General features: G+C 42.9%; 1 protein-coding gene across 1 annotated transcript in view; it reads right to left on the bottom strand.

The window, feature by feature from the left end:
• The window catches only part of RAP2A (RAP2A, member of RAS oncogene family), a 50,035-nt gene extending 38,734 nt beyond the window's left edge, over nt 1-11,301 (bottom strand). The window contains exon 1 of the mRNA XM_036757255.1: nt 10,967-11,301. Coding sequence (XP_036613150.1) covers nt 10,967-11,280 — 314 coding nt within the window. The 5' untranslated portion in view covers nt 11,281-11,301. The remainder of the gene's footprint in view (nt 1-10,966) is intronic.
• Nucleotides 11,302-13,324: the final 2,023 nt, after the last annotated feature.

Genomic DNA, 13,324 nt, shown 5'->3' with positions numbered 1-13,324 from the left:
GCCCACACTATAGTCCTACTCTTAGGTGACCTAGACCTATTCTGAAGGTGACCCAGGCTTCTCAAAGCATGTGCCAATAGCAAACAGGCTGGTAGGTCTTACCAAAATGAAAAAGCTTTGAGTACCAGACTGGTAATGAACTTTATCTTTTGTACAAGATAAATTTGGTGAGAGCTTTATTGCCAGGTTGGCATGGGGATGTTGAAATTTTTGGCCAAAGCAATTCTTGCAAGACTGTCCACTAAGTAAAAGAGGAATTGCAATTGGATTTTCTGTACTGTGAGCATCTATACAAACCAGTTTTTCACATACTGAAGGAAAAAAGTTCTTAACACATTTATACACACACACACACAAAATGGTAGTCATTCTTACTGAAATGTTTTTTGTTATATTATTACCACTATTAGTATTATTAAGCCTTGGTTTGATATTATGAAGTATCTTTAAGAAACTTGACTTTTCTCATTAGATTGGAATAATACTTTGAGTAGAACATAGTCTAATAAACACATCTATCAAAAGAAACAAAAAAGGCAATAAAATCCAAATGGCTTCTCCATACCAGTATAATAATCTTCATTTATAAATCTAATTAGTTTCCATTAGTCTTATAGGTATCTATGAAAAGCTACTGGAGTTCATTAGACTGGCATCTTCAGGTCTTGAATTGTGGCAAAGTGCACACCTCCTCTTTTAAATATGTAAAAGAATATATATCCTTTCTATATTCAACCTTGGACTGAAAGGTAGGATTCAATAGATAAAAGAATTGGACTTTGAGTCAGTTAGATTGAGTTCAAATCCTTCCTTAGACACTTATTAGCTGTGCTACTCTAAGCAAGTCATTTAACCTGTTTGCCTCAGTTTCTTCATCTCTAAAATGGGGATGATTACAAGAGCACCTACTTCCCAGGGAGGTTTCGAGGCTCAAATGAGATAAAAATCGTAAAACACCACACTGCCTAGCACGATTAGCTATTATTATTAGATCTTACTTATTTGGAGGCTAGATATAGTTTTAGAGACTCTTAGAGCCAAGACAAAATGAAACAATATCTAAGCTATTTTTTAGGAGCAAGGAGGCAAGGCCTGTGGCTAAAATATAAAGGGTTTAGTAGTGCTATGACAAGCTACAAAGGAGTTCAAAAATATGGTAGATAGTTTTTTCCTACATCCTCAATTCTGCGCATTCAATACTATTGACCTGATCTCAATCCGCTTTTTGAAACTCTCACCTGCCCCTTTAACTTTCTTTGGGTCAAAGAATAAGTGGAAAGGATAGTAGTGATCTTTTGCAATCCTTTCATTTCAGTCTTACCTTCAGGCCTGATCCACTGCCAGGTTTTCAGCCATCACTGCTCACAGATGATTTCCAAATCTGTCTGTCTAGCTATGATTGCTCTCTCAAATTCTGGTCCCACATTTACAACTGCCTGCCCAACAGCGTTCTCCTTTAGTATTAGCTATGCTGTCCTGAACATATCACTTTACCTTTAAGAGTCTCAGTTTCAGGGACAGCTAGGTGGAGCAGTGAGTAGAGCACAGGTCCTGGAGTCAGGAGGACCTGAGTTCAAATCTGGCCTCAGACACTTGACACACTAGCTGTGTGACTTTGGGCAAGTCACTTAACCCCAATTTCCCTGCCTTCCCCCCTCCAAAAAAAAAGTCTCAGTTTCTTCATATGTAAAATAAAGTTGAGGATGGGGGTGGAGTGGGGTAGAAAGGGGAGAGGAGTCATTCGATTACCTCTGAAGTACCATTTCAATTCTAGTATATATTCTACTAACCTCAAATAGCACTTCGCAATTCTCTAATATTCTAGTTAGATAACATTATGTACTATACTATAGCTATATGTTTGTATTTTAGCCCTGTAGCTAGCTTCATGAATATAGTTACTCTCTCTTAAATTTGGTGCATGATAAGCACGCAATAACTAAACTGAATATGAGATGATTAAATTTTTTTTTGTTAAAGGTGTGAACATTGAACCTGGATATTTATTAATTCGGATTTTTCTTCCATAATGTTTCCCGTATCCTTTCTTTCCCTTCTACTTCTATTGATATTACCATGGTCTTTAACTGGTCTCACATCAGCACTACACCCACCAACTTCCCCCAGGAACTGATCCTATGAACTGATAACATATTAATCTCCTTTAAACTCTGAAACACAAACCTAGGGAACTACAGAGCTGGGCAGTACTTCAGAAGTCCTCTAGCTCAATCATTCCCAACTATTATTTATGTAATCTTTGCTTGAAGACCTCCAATGATGAGAAATCTATTATCTTTCAAAGCAGCACTGGACAGGTCTAATTGTTTTCAAGCTTTTTCCCCTTGAATGAAGCTTAAATCTCCTTTTCTGCAATTACAACCCATACTCTGTTGTCTTCTTTCTTGAATAAAGCAGAACAAATCTAATCCAATTCCTATGGTACAGCCTTTCAAATATCTGAAGACCATTACCACATTTCTCCAAGGTCTTTTATTCACCAGACCAAACATCTCTGGTTCCTTCAACTGATCCTTGTATGGCAGGATGTCCAGTCTCCCTACCATCCCGGTACCTTTCCGGCGTGTCAATATCCTTCCTAAAATACAGTATCTACCAAAGAACTGAACACAAGTTTCATTATATGCTGTGACATGTAGACCACAACAGGCCTTATCAGGTCTCTCCATTGGGATGCTATGTCTCTTTAAGGGCATTATCTTTTTTCCCTGCAATATCAACTTATGTTGAACTTAGAGTCTATCACAATCCTCAGATCTCTCCCACATCAACGTCATCACCAGCCTAAGTTTACTTGAAGTTTTTATTTTAAAATGTAGGGTTTACTGTCATCTCTAGTAAAATTCATTCCATCATTCTAATTTTTCTTTGGATGCTGATTCTGTAAATAAAGTATTAACTGCCCCTCCCAGTTTTGTGTCATTTGTAAACTTAATAAGCATACCACTTAAGCCTTCATTCATGTCATTGGTTAAAAAAAAAGGGCTAATCACAGGGCCATGGGTAGATCGCTGGGGCGACCCACTACCCACTAACAGCCTCCTTCCATTAGATAGAGGCCTATCTCATTAAGGACTGATCTGCCAAAAGGGAATGCAAATTTTAATCTCTAAAACTTTGTTTTGTTTTATTTCTCTTAAAGACTAGCTTGACCCCAAATCACTCTGGTCCCAGACCAAGCCCAACTTGGTCACTGTTTGGGCCCTGATTGGCTCAGAATGAATGTAAATTACAATCCTTTCTGTTTTGGCCAGAAACCCTGACAGTCTTCCCCTCCCAGATCTATTTTTTTTTTTTAGAGGCCATTCTTTGCCTCTTTTTTTTTTTTTTAAATCAAATCTTAAATCACTGAATGGGGGCTGCCTCAGTCAAAGTGAGACCTGTTAAAGACCTTGGCTTAAAAAGGCCAAGGTCCCCCACAGCATCCTGGGCCATCTCCAGTTGACCTGATCCATATACCGTCACTGACCCAGATGGCTTTGGAGGAGAAAGTGAGGCTGGTGACTTTGCACAGCACTCCCTCACGTCAATGCAATTCACCTGCATGTCATGGCATCACCTCCCTGATATCACGGTGCTCTTCCGGAACAAAGGACAAACAGTAAGCAGCAGCATATGCAACTCTTTAGGTAAAGCAATTAATTCCAAATGCACTTAAAGTGTCCTTACTAACATCTAGCTTTGATCAACGTATCAGCAAGTATTTATTAAGCTCCTATGTGCTAGGAGCTGGCGATACATGTACAGAGAATGAAACAATGCCTACTCACTGATGAACTTACCTTCATGTCCCTCCCCTACTCAAACACCTTCAATTGCTTCCCACTGCCTATCAGATGAAGTCTAGCATTCTAAAGCTTCCAAAAAATGACCCCCAAATACCTGTATGATCTTATCTCACTACTATTCTGCTTCCCTGCCCTCCCAAACACACACAGTAGGATAATGTTGTGTGTTTCAGTTATGTCTGACTCTTCAAGACCCCAACTTGAGGTTTTCTTGGCAAAGATACTAGAGTCGTTTGCCATTTCCTTCTCCAGCTCATTTTACAGATGAGGAAACTGAGGCAAACAGGGTGAAGTGACTTCCCCAGGATCGTGCAGCTAGTGTGTGTCTGTGGCCGGCACTGAACTCAGGAAGGTGAGTCTTCCTGACTCCAGGCCTGGAACTCTATCCACTGCATCACCTAGTAGCCATCTGGGAAAAGAATGCTTTGGTTTTCCTGTTATTGTGGTCTTGCCCATGCTGTTTCTTTCATCTAGAATGTCACACTGCCTTCCTTTGTACCCCAAATCCTTCCTATCCTTCAATTCTCAGGCCAAATCTATCTTTCAGATTAAACCTTCTATCATTACCCTACCTGGAAGTAATCACAAAGGCTTCCTGTTATATTAGAAAGCAGATTGACTCTGGATTCAGGGCTGGGTTCAAGTTCTTTCTCTAAACTTACTACCTCTATGTGAACTTGGAGGCAAATCACTTAATCTTCCTGGGCCTCAGTTTCTTTATGCATAAAATGAGTAAGCTGGTTAGACTAGTTGGTCCCTAAGGTGCCTTTGGTTCTAGTCCTAAGAGGCTATTAGTTCAGGGATTATCTAACTGAATTACCTCATTTTACAGATAAAGAAACTGAGGAAAGATTAAGTGGCTTCTATAGTACAGTAATTATTTGTTAGTATGGTATGTGTTCTCAACAAGACTGTGCAGGTCTAGAAAGCAGAGAACTTAGACATACATGCTGTGTAATTTAAAAAAAAAAAAGTGGGGCGGGGAGGCAGAAGAAAACAGTTTTCTTTTTTCTTTAGCTCCCATACAGTGCCTACCATAGTAACTTGACATTCAGAAGTCAGGGCTATTTTGTGTAGGTAGGAGATAAAAGAAAGGAATTACAGGTTAAAGAATGATCCAAACGATGTTGCAAATGCATGTTAGAACTTCAGTTTATTTGACTGAAACCTCTTGTGTCTAATTCCTAACTACATATGTGAGATCACACTGGGTCAGTTTTTAAAAAATCATTTGAGAAATGCATAGTAATTTCCAATGGGTCCAAATCACTTTGGTCTTTTGAGTTAAAATATAAAACAATTCCAATCAATAAAAAAATACTGCATTGATTAGGGACACTAAGATTCTTAAAATATGGAGCATCTTGGGGATATCATCCAAATTAAGGAAACATACAAAGCCTAATGGGTCACTGGTTTCCTATTCTCCTTGCTCAATGAGCATTTATTAAGTACCCAGTATGTGCCAGGAAGAGTGCTAGACACTAAGGATACAAAAATGAAATAACCCTTATTCTCATGGAGCTTTAATTCTATTGGAGAAGATAACATAAGCATATATAAATATGTATATAAAGAATATATAAGACAAATGCAAAATAAATACAACATAGTTAGGGAAAGAGGGCACTGAGTGGGTGGGGGGCACCTTCACGTAGAAGGTGGGGCTTCAGCTATGTCTTTACAGAAAGAGGAATAAAATGAAACAGAGAGAATGAGTTCCAGGAATGAGGCAAATGACCACGGCGTAGAGACAAAATAGAGTGTCATTTATGAGAAATGTAGAGAAGGCCAGTTTGGTTAGATTGTAGAGCATGAAAGAGAAGTAATATATAATTAAGTTGGAAGCATAAGTTAGGGCCAGATTACAAAGGGCCTTAACAGTCAAATATAGAAGTTAATGTTTTATCCTAGAGACAATGGAAAGCCAAAGGACCGTGGAGGGGAATAACGTGGTCATATCTGCACTGAAAGACAATGACTTTGGCAGTTGTATGGAGTAAGGGTGGAACTGGAGAAAGATTTGATGTAGGAAACCAAACATGAGTCCATAACAATAGTCTAAGCAAGAAGTAATGTGGGCTTGCACTAAAGTTGTGGCTATGTGAGTAGAAAGAAGGGGTTGGATGTGAGATGTTGGGAAGGTAGAAATAAGAAGATTCATCATTTGATTAAAAAGAGAGTGGGAAAATGAAGAATTGAGGATAACAATGAGGTTAAGAACCAGGGAGACTAGAAGAATGGTGGAAGTGGTCTCATGGGACCAGGTCTGAGAAGAGGAAATAGATTTCAAACTGTAGTGACAAAATTATCATTGTCAATTCTAAGCCATAATGTGTCAAGGGCAATGTTTAAAAGTGGAGGAGTGGCAAGCTCCCCCACAAATGAAATACTCTATGGTCCTGAGAAACTACTCGGGCTAACGGTAAAAACATCAATTCTTCATTTATCCAGCATTAGTCAAGACTGGGATGTTCCACATATAATCAAGTCCCACACTTAAATAATTCTTTATAGTTCATACAATTCACATCTCTGTGAGGTGGACAGTGAGTGAAAGTATTACTACCTCTGTTTTACAGACGAAGAAACTGAGACTTAGAAACGTTATATTAATTTGCCAAGGTCACAAGGTTGGAGCGGCGACACAAATCCTGGTGTTCTGACTCTTGAGCAGAGAGCTCTGGTAACTACTACCTTATGCTGTTTCTCATGAAACGGAGCAAGTTCATTTGTAAAATTTACTCATGTACCTAAACTTTTCTTATTTTAACCATTTTTGACAGAAAACACCAAAGATGTATTACCTGATCCTGGCCTTCATCAAAAACAATATAATATAAGCTATTCTTAATTACTTTGGGTCAACATTATAAACTTGTTCTGCTTAACCCCTGAGGAAAAAAACATAGGAGCAAATTCACTCCTGAAAAATTGTTATGCATCATCCTGGGGAAGCCCACATGTCACTTGGAAGCAGATTTTTCTCCCAGGTGGGTCACAAGTTATTAAATAGAGACAACATAAATTAACTGTATACTAGAGGGAAATTTAAGTTCAGTATGAGGAAGAACTTCCTAACAATTAGAGATGTTCCAAAGTATAAAAGGTTGTTTCAGGTGTTGCTAGGTTCCTTGCCTTTGGAGGTCTTCAAGCAGAGGCTACTGGAGAATCACTTACAGGGTATGTTCTGGTAGGAATTCTTTTTTGGGCATGGGTTGTACTTTTTTGGGTATAAATATGGCCACTTGAGATCTCTTTCAACTCTAAAATTTCATGATTCTCTGATCAAATTATGCTATATGATATATTAATGGACTCAGGAAACTGAGGTTTGTTTGTCCACTTAGTCTTCTCCCCAAACTTATCCCTCACCAAAACTTCTCTATTTCCGTTGAGGACATGACCATAACTTACAGACGGCTAGGCCTCAGGCTCCCTTCCCTCACATATCCAAGCAGTTGCCAAACCTTGTCATTTCTACCTTCATAACATCTCTCACATCTGACCACTTTTCTCTACTTTCTTATCTACCACCCTACCTCAGGCCCTCGTTACCTTTTGCCAAATGGTCCTGCAAAAGTGATTTTTCTAAAGCATAGGTCTGATCAGGGCACTCCCTTACTCAAAAAATTCCAGTGGTTCCCTATTACTTCTAGGATCACACAGAAATTTCTTGGTTTGATATTTAAAGACCTTCATAGCTTGGCCCCAACCTACCTTTCTGGAGTATATATGTAGTAACTTTACCATAAGCAGCTAGCTGGCCCAGTGGATATAGCACCAGGCCTGGGTTCAAGAAGACTCATCTTCCTAAGTTCAAATCTGGCCCCAGACACTTCTTACCTGTGTGACCCTGGGCAAGTCACTTAACCCGTTTGCCTCAATTTCTCACCTGTAAAATGAGCTGGGGAAAGAAATGGCAAACCACTTCAGTATTTTTTGCCAAGAAAATTCCAGATGGGATCACAAAGAGTCAGACATGACCAAAAAATGCCTGAACAACATTTTACCACCACCCCCCCACTCTAATCCAGTCAAACTGGCCTCTTCCTGTTCCTTACATGACACTCCCACTTTATGCCTTTGTACTGGCTGTACTTCTATGCCTTTAATATATTCCTTCCTTCCTCTGCCTCACAAAACCACTGTTCCCTTCAAGACTGATATCAAGGATCACCTTCCGCATGGTCTTCCAGATCCTGATAGTCACAGTCGCTAATACCTTGTATTAACTATTACGGGTATATGTATGTACACATTCGCATACTAGAATGTAAGGTCCTTGAGGGCAGGAACTGTTTCACTTTGGTCTTTGTATCCTGAGGCCTAGCAGAGCACTTAATGCTTGTGGATTAAGTTCTTCTATTTCCTTCCTGTCTCCTTTGCTGTCCTTGCTTCCAGTGTACCTCCCTTTAAAAGCTCTTCCATTCCTCCCTTTGTCAATTTCTAATTTGCAATGAACCTATATACCAGAAAATGAAATGAAAACTTAATAGCATTGCAACTTAAAAATAGGAGTAAATAAGCTGTGAGTGAAAGTCTAAGGGCTTTTTTTTTTGTAAGCGTAAGACCTAGTGTATTAAGACTTTGTGACATCTAGACCTGATGATCAGAGGCCTTTTTATGCTCAAAGCCCTTCAATGGCTCCTATTACCTAAAGAGTAAAGTTGAAACTCCTTGTTCATTTCAGTTCTTCTATGGTCTGTTATCATTCTACCTTCCCAGATTAATCTTATACTACTCACTCTCCTTCATATATTTTATGTTTCTGTAAACCTTGGATTTCTTCCTGTTCTTCCCCAAAATATACCCATTTCTGCACTTTCTCATCTCCATGACTGTTCAGTTTTCCCCAAGTCTAGAATTTCCTTCCCCTCCAGCCTTGGCCTGCCTACTGAATTCTTACATGCCATTTTCCCCTTAAATCCCTCCCTGATTCTACTCCCTAATAAAGACCTTTCCCAGGCTCTGCTTTCACAGGCCAATGTTTCCCCCTCTTGCATTATTATTTATTACTTTTCATTGAGTTATTTGTGTATAAGTCATTTCCCCTAACTGTAAGGTCCACATGGTAAATTATCTCTAGCCAGGCTGGCTGGGTGGGATAAGAAAAGTTCATTTATGTGATATAGTTTGAAAGAAGCACTTGTGAGCATCAAGTCACTACATAAGAACTGGCAATTTCACCAGACATCCTTGTTCCAGAAACTGGTTGTAGCCATTGTTCTGTGTTTTAAAAATGTGAATCCTTATAGATTATACAAACTAATACAAAAATATACCGCAGAAATTAATGACATAGCCTCTACAGGAAGCCAAGTGGCCATCTGAAAGATAAAGGGTAAAGAAGGGGAAGAAAGGGGAAAAACAATCAGAATCTGTTCTTTCAGTTATGAAAGAGACTGAAGAGATAATTTGGTTTTTAGTTTGTTATTCTTAAAGAAACTTAAAAATCTGAATCCAACTACTGAGTATACTATGTTCCCGAAAAAAAAAAACTGCTTCTACTTTAATAGTCTCACAAATTGCATTAAAGATAATCTCATTTTCAATTAATATTTCCGAGTACTCATTGAATACAGGATACTTGGCTTTGGCCCATTCGAAGTAGTTACAGAACCCAACAGAGGATACAATTGTATTCACAATAGATTTATTGCTCTCTTTAAAGTATATGGCCTCTGAGTACATCCATATAGGTGGGGCGGGGGAGAAGATTAGGTTGAACTAGATGGCAGGGTAAATAAAAAGGCAAATTAGTGACCAAGCTGCATTACAGATTGTACATCAACAAATTTTTCAGCAAATCTTAAGAGTCAAGAATCTTGATAACTGATAAGAATCACAAGAAATAACTTGAATGCAGATGCTAGTAGAATAAGGTGTCAAATGTTGAAACAACAATTAGAAAAACCTACACTTTTTTTTAAATGCATAAGTTTGATATTGAGATCATTTGAGTATGTTAGAATATATAATCTTACAGCAGAGGTTTTTGGTACACACATTTCAAATGCCTGAAATAGTCCACAATATAGAAGAAGAAATAAAAAAGATTTCAACAAGCATTTATTTAAGCACCTACTATATGCCAGGGACTAAGAAGGATGTTGGGGATAAAAGTCAGTCGGTAAACTAGCATTTATTAAGCACCTACCATACAAAGACCAAAACAGAAAGAAAAAAAGATAATCCCCATTTCAGAAAAAAAAAAGGGTACTGAAACTTCCCCTGCAAGTCTTACAAATGAATTTACTTTTTTGCTAACCATTCGAGAAACAAAAATCTTGTTTATAACCTTAAAAAAAAAAAGAACTCGCCCCAATTTCTTTGGATTCTCTAATAGCCCCTTTATGTGCCTACGAGCTAATTTAGGCTATATATTTGTAAACCCACAGGGCCTATATAGCTATTGTACCCTTTCTCTGTCCAGAATTTTGTAATAATCATTTTCAAAACTAGCTATTAATCCCGAACACTACAAATGCAAAACGACAAGAGTGAAAATAGCATCAATTCTCTCGCCCTTTCACCTTAACAATCTTGCAATATCCGGTCGTGAAATACAGCAAAAGGAGTTGCTTTTTTTACCCAAATCACTTGCATTTAAAAAAAATTGCAACTATTCTTCCAGAACTCACCTTTCTCCGCCCCTCTCCCCTTTTACAAAATGCCCCCCTCCCCTTTTGGAAAGTCTTTCAACTTTTTTTTTCCTTTTGGACTCTTTGCCAGCTCTATTACTCAAAGGATTCGATAGATCTAGGCTGACAAATTTTAGTTGGCGAAACAAAGCACGAGCCAAACTTGAAAGCATAACATACCCAACAACATGCACGCGCGCGCACACACCACACACACAACACACACTCAAAGGCCAACACACACATACACACCCAAGGGCACACAAACACACCCAGAGAGAAAATTCTAAGTAAGCGCCCGCTGCGACCCCTCCCCTTACTCCTTTCTGAGCCGCTGCAGATCTCTCAGGCTGGGTGGCAGCCCCCTCCCATTTCCGACCTGAACTTGGCCCGCAGGACTCCCCCCCTCCCCATTCACTGCACTGGGTGGGTGAGGCTGGGGGGGTGGGGGTAGGCGGGGGGAAGCCGGAGGCGCCTCCCCAGGGTGGGATGGGGGCTTCTCCGGACCCTTACCGCTTGACTCGGATGATCTGGTCCCGCATGGGCTTGATGTCCTGGAAGCTCTGCTGGTTGACCAAGCTGTAAACCAAGATGAAGCCCTGGCCGTTCTTGATGTACAGGTCCCGCATGGAGGCGAACTGCTCCGTGCCCGCCGTGTCCAGGATCTCCAGCACAGACGGGGACGAGTCCACCTCAATCTCCTTGCGGTAGAAGTCCTCGATGGTGGGGTCGTATTTCTCGATGAAGGTGCCGGTCACAAACTGCACGGTGAGGGCGGATTTCCCCACCCCGCCCGAGCCCAGCACCACCACTTTGTACTCGCGCATCGTCCCCCGCCGCCGCCGCCGCCGCCTCCTCGGCCGCCGACATAGACTTACGCCCGCCGAGCCGGGACCCCGGACCGCACCGCAGCCGCCGCCGCCGTGTCCTCGGGCGGCTGCTGCTGCTGCCGCCGCCGCCGCCGCCCCCACCACCGCCTCGCGGCCGCGGCAGCCCCCTGGGCGGCGGCGGCGGCAGCAGCACCAGCAGCGCTAGCGGCGGCCCTGGGCATGGACCGCGCTCGGTGGACAGGCAGCCCCGCGAACGCCGCCGGGAGGGAAGCGAGGAGCGGAAGCAGGAGCCGTCGCCGGGCCGCCGCCGCTGGCCCGCAGTACCAGTGCCGCCGCCGCCGCTCCCCGCCCTCCTTCTTCTGCCGCTTCCTCCACGGCGGCCCGGCGGCGGGCGGCGCGCTAGCTCCCGAGCTGCAGTGCTGCCGGGGGCGGGACGGGGCGGGGCGAGGCGGGGCCGGCGCTCGGGATGGGCGCTAGCTCCACCCTTCTTCCTCCGTCACCTAGGCAACCCCAGGCGCCCGCTCCCCTTGCAGCCTGTGGAGTGTCAGAGCTTCCGACCCGAGAAGGGAAAACAAACAAACAGACCGACTTCGCCCCCACTCCGCAGGCCCGCACACCCTAACCTAAGCTGGGACAAGTGGAAACGCGTGGCATCCACCCGTGCAGGTTTTAGTGTTTGACCAAGAAAACGAGCGGGATTGGGGGAAAGTGCCCCCTGGTCACACGAGCGTGAACCCCCACGTTTAAGGCGATCTCCTGGAGGAAAGGCTTCATTTGGAGGTGACTGTCAGTCCCCCTAAGGGGCTCATCCTAAAACATAACTCTAACTTGTGGCTGTATGCTTGTTTTTAAACATGGGACGCTGCAGCGGCGTGTGGAAATCAGGCATCCCGCAGCCGGGGAAGAGTCATCTCCGCAAGCTGTTTCAGAGGGGAAAAACAAGGAAGGTCACGCCGGGGCCTTCTTTTGCCCAGGCCCGCCCGCTCCCACACTTTGCCATTTGTCTCCCACCTCAGCCCGCGATGCTTATCTAGGGCTTCACCCTCTCTCTCTTCCCCCCCCCCCCCCCCGCACCCAGTATCGGAAGTCGCTAAAGCCCGGAGAATCGGATTCTCCAGGTACTCCCCGCTAAACTGAGCATGCCTCTTAACAACAGCGGGTTTGAACAGCATCTCGTCGAAGCCGGGATCTGCATCGCCAACCAGAATAAGCCTCGGTGTCACGTGGCACCGCTTGCTACCTACTGGAGGGTGCCCGAGTACCACGTGACGACACCATCTCCCAGAGACAGTCAACCCTTCGGTGCTAGGTCGAGGCTGACTGGAAGCTTGCGACTAGCCAGTCCTGGATTGAGCTGGGGTGTGACGGAGGTGTCTCCTCAACCAATCCGAAAAGAGCTTCAATCGGCAGCCCAACATTTGTGTTCCCCTGATGCTGTGGTCGGGCGTGGGCTTAGGGGCGGTGGTCAGAGAAGAAAAAGTCACTGTGACCTATTCTGGCAAAAGGGACAAGATTCATGGGACTCTGCGAAAAGCACTCCCTGACATTCGGCTTAAATGACGGGCCTGGGTTGTTAGCTGTTGAGGGACAAAGATCGCAGAAAGTGGTCCTTTTCCCCAAGGTGAGAACCCTGCTGGCGAGTAGGGAGTAGGAGAGGAAAAGCCAAAGGCTTTCTTAGCGGTTGATTGGACTGTGCAGTAGTCTCACCCTTCCTTCTTTGTATTCCTGCTGTCAGTTACACGGGGCTACAGTGTAATCATACACATTGTCTTCATCTTTTCCTCACACGCCTCGGAGCCAGGCAATGCAGTTACAAGCCCACGCAGCTAAGTGAGTGACCGAGCCAGAATTCAAACCCAGTTCTTCTGACACCCAAGTTCGATCGTCTTTATGCCAGGCTATTTCATGCATGCCTAGTTTGTCTTAACATGTTGTAGATCTGGTATGCATTGATTAACACTTCTTGAACTAGTTTCGTAAACTACCGCTTACCGTTTCTTGGGAAAACAAGTTACATAATTTTACTTCCCTATCAAATCCT

This window comes from Trichosurus vulpecula, chromosome 4 (assembly GCF_011100635.1).
Source record: "Trichosurus vulpecula isolate mTriVul1 chromosome 4, mTriVul1.pri, whole genome shotgun sequence".
NCBI lineage: Eukaryota > Metazoa > Chordata > Mammalia > Diprotodontia > Phalangeridae > Trichosurus > Trichosurus vulpecula.
This window is presented reverse-complemented; position numbering and strand designations above follow the sequence as displayed.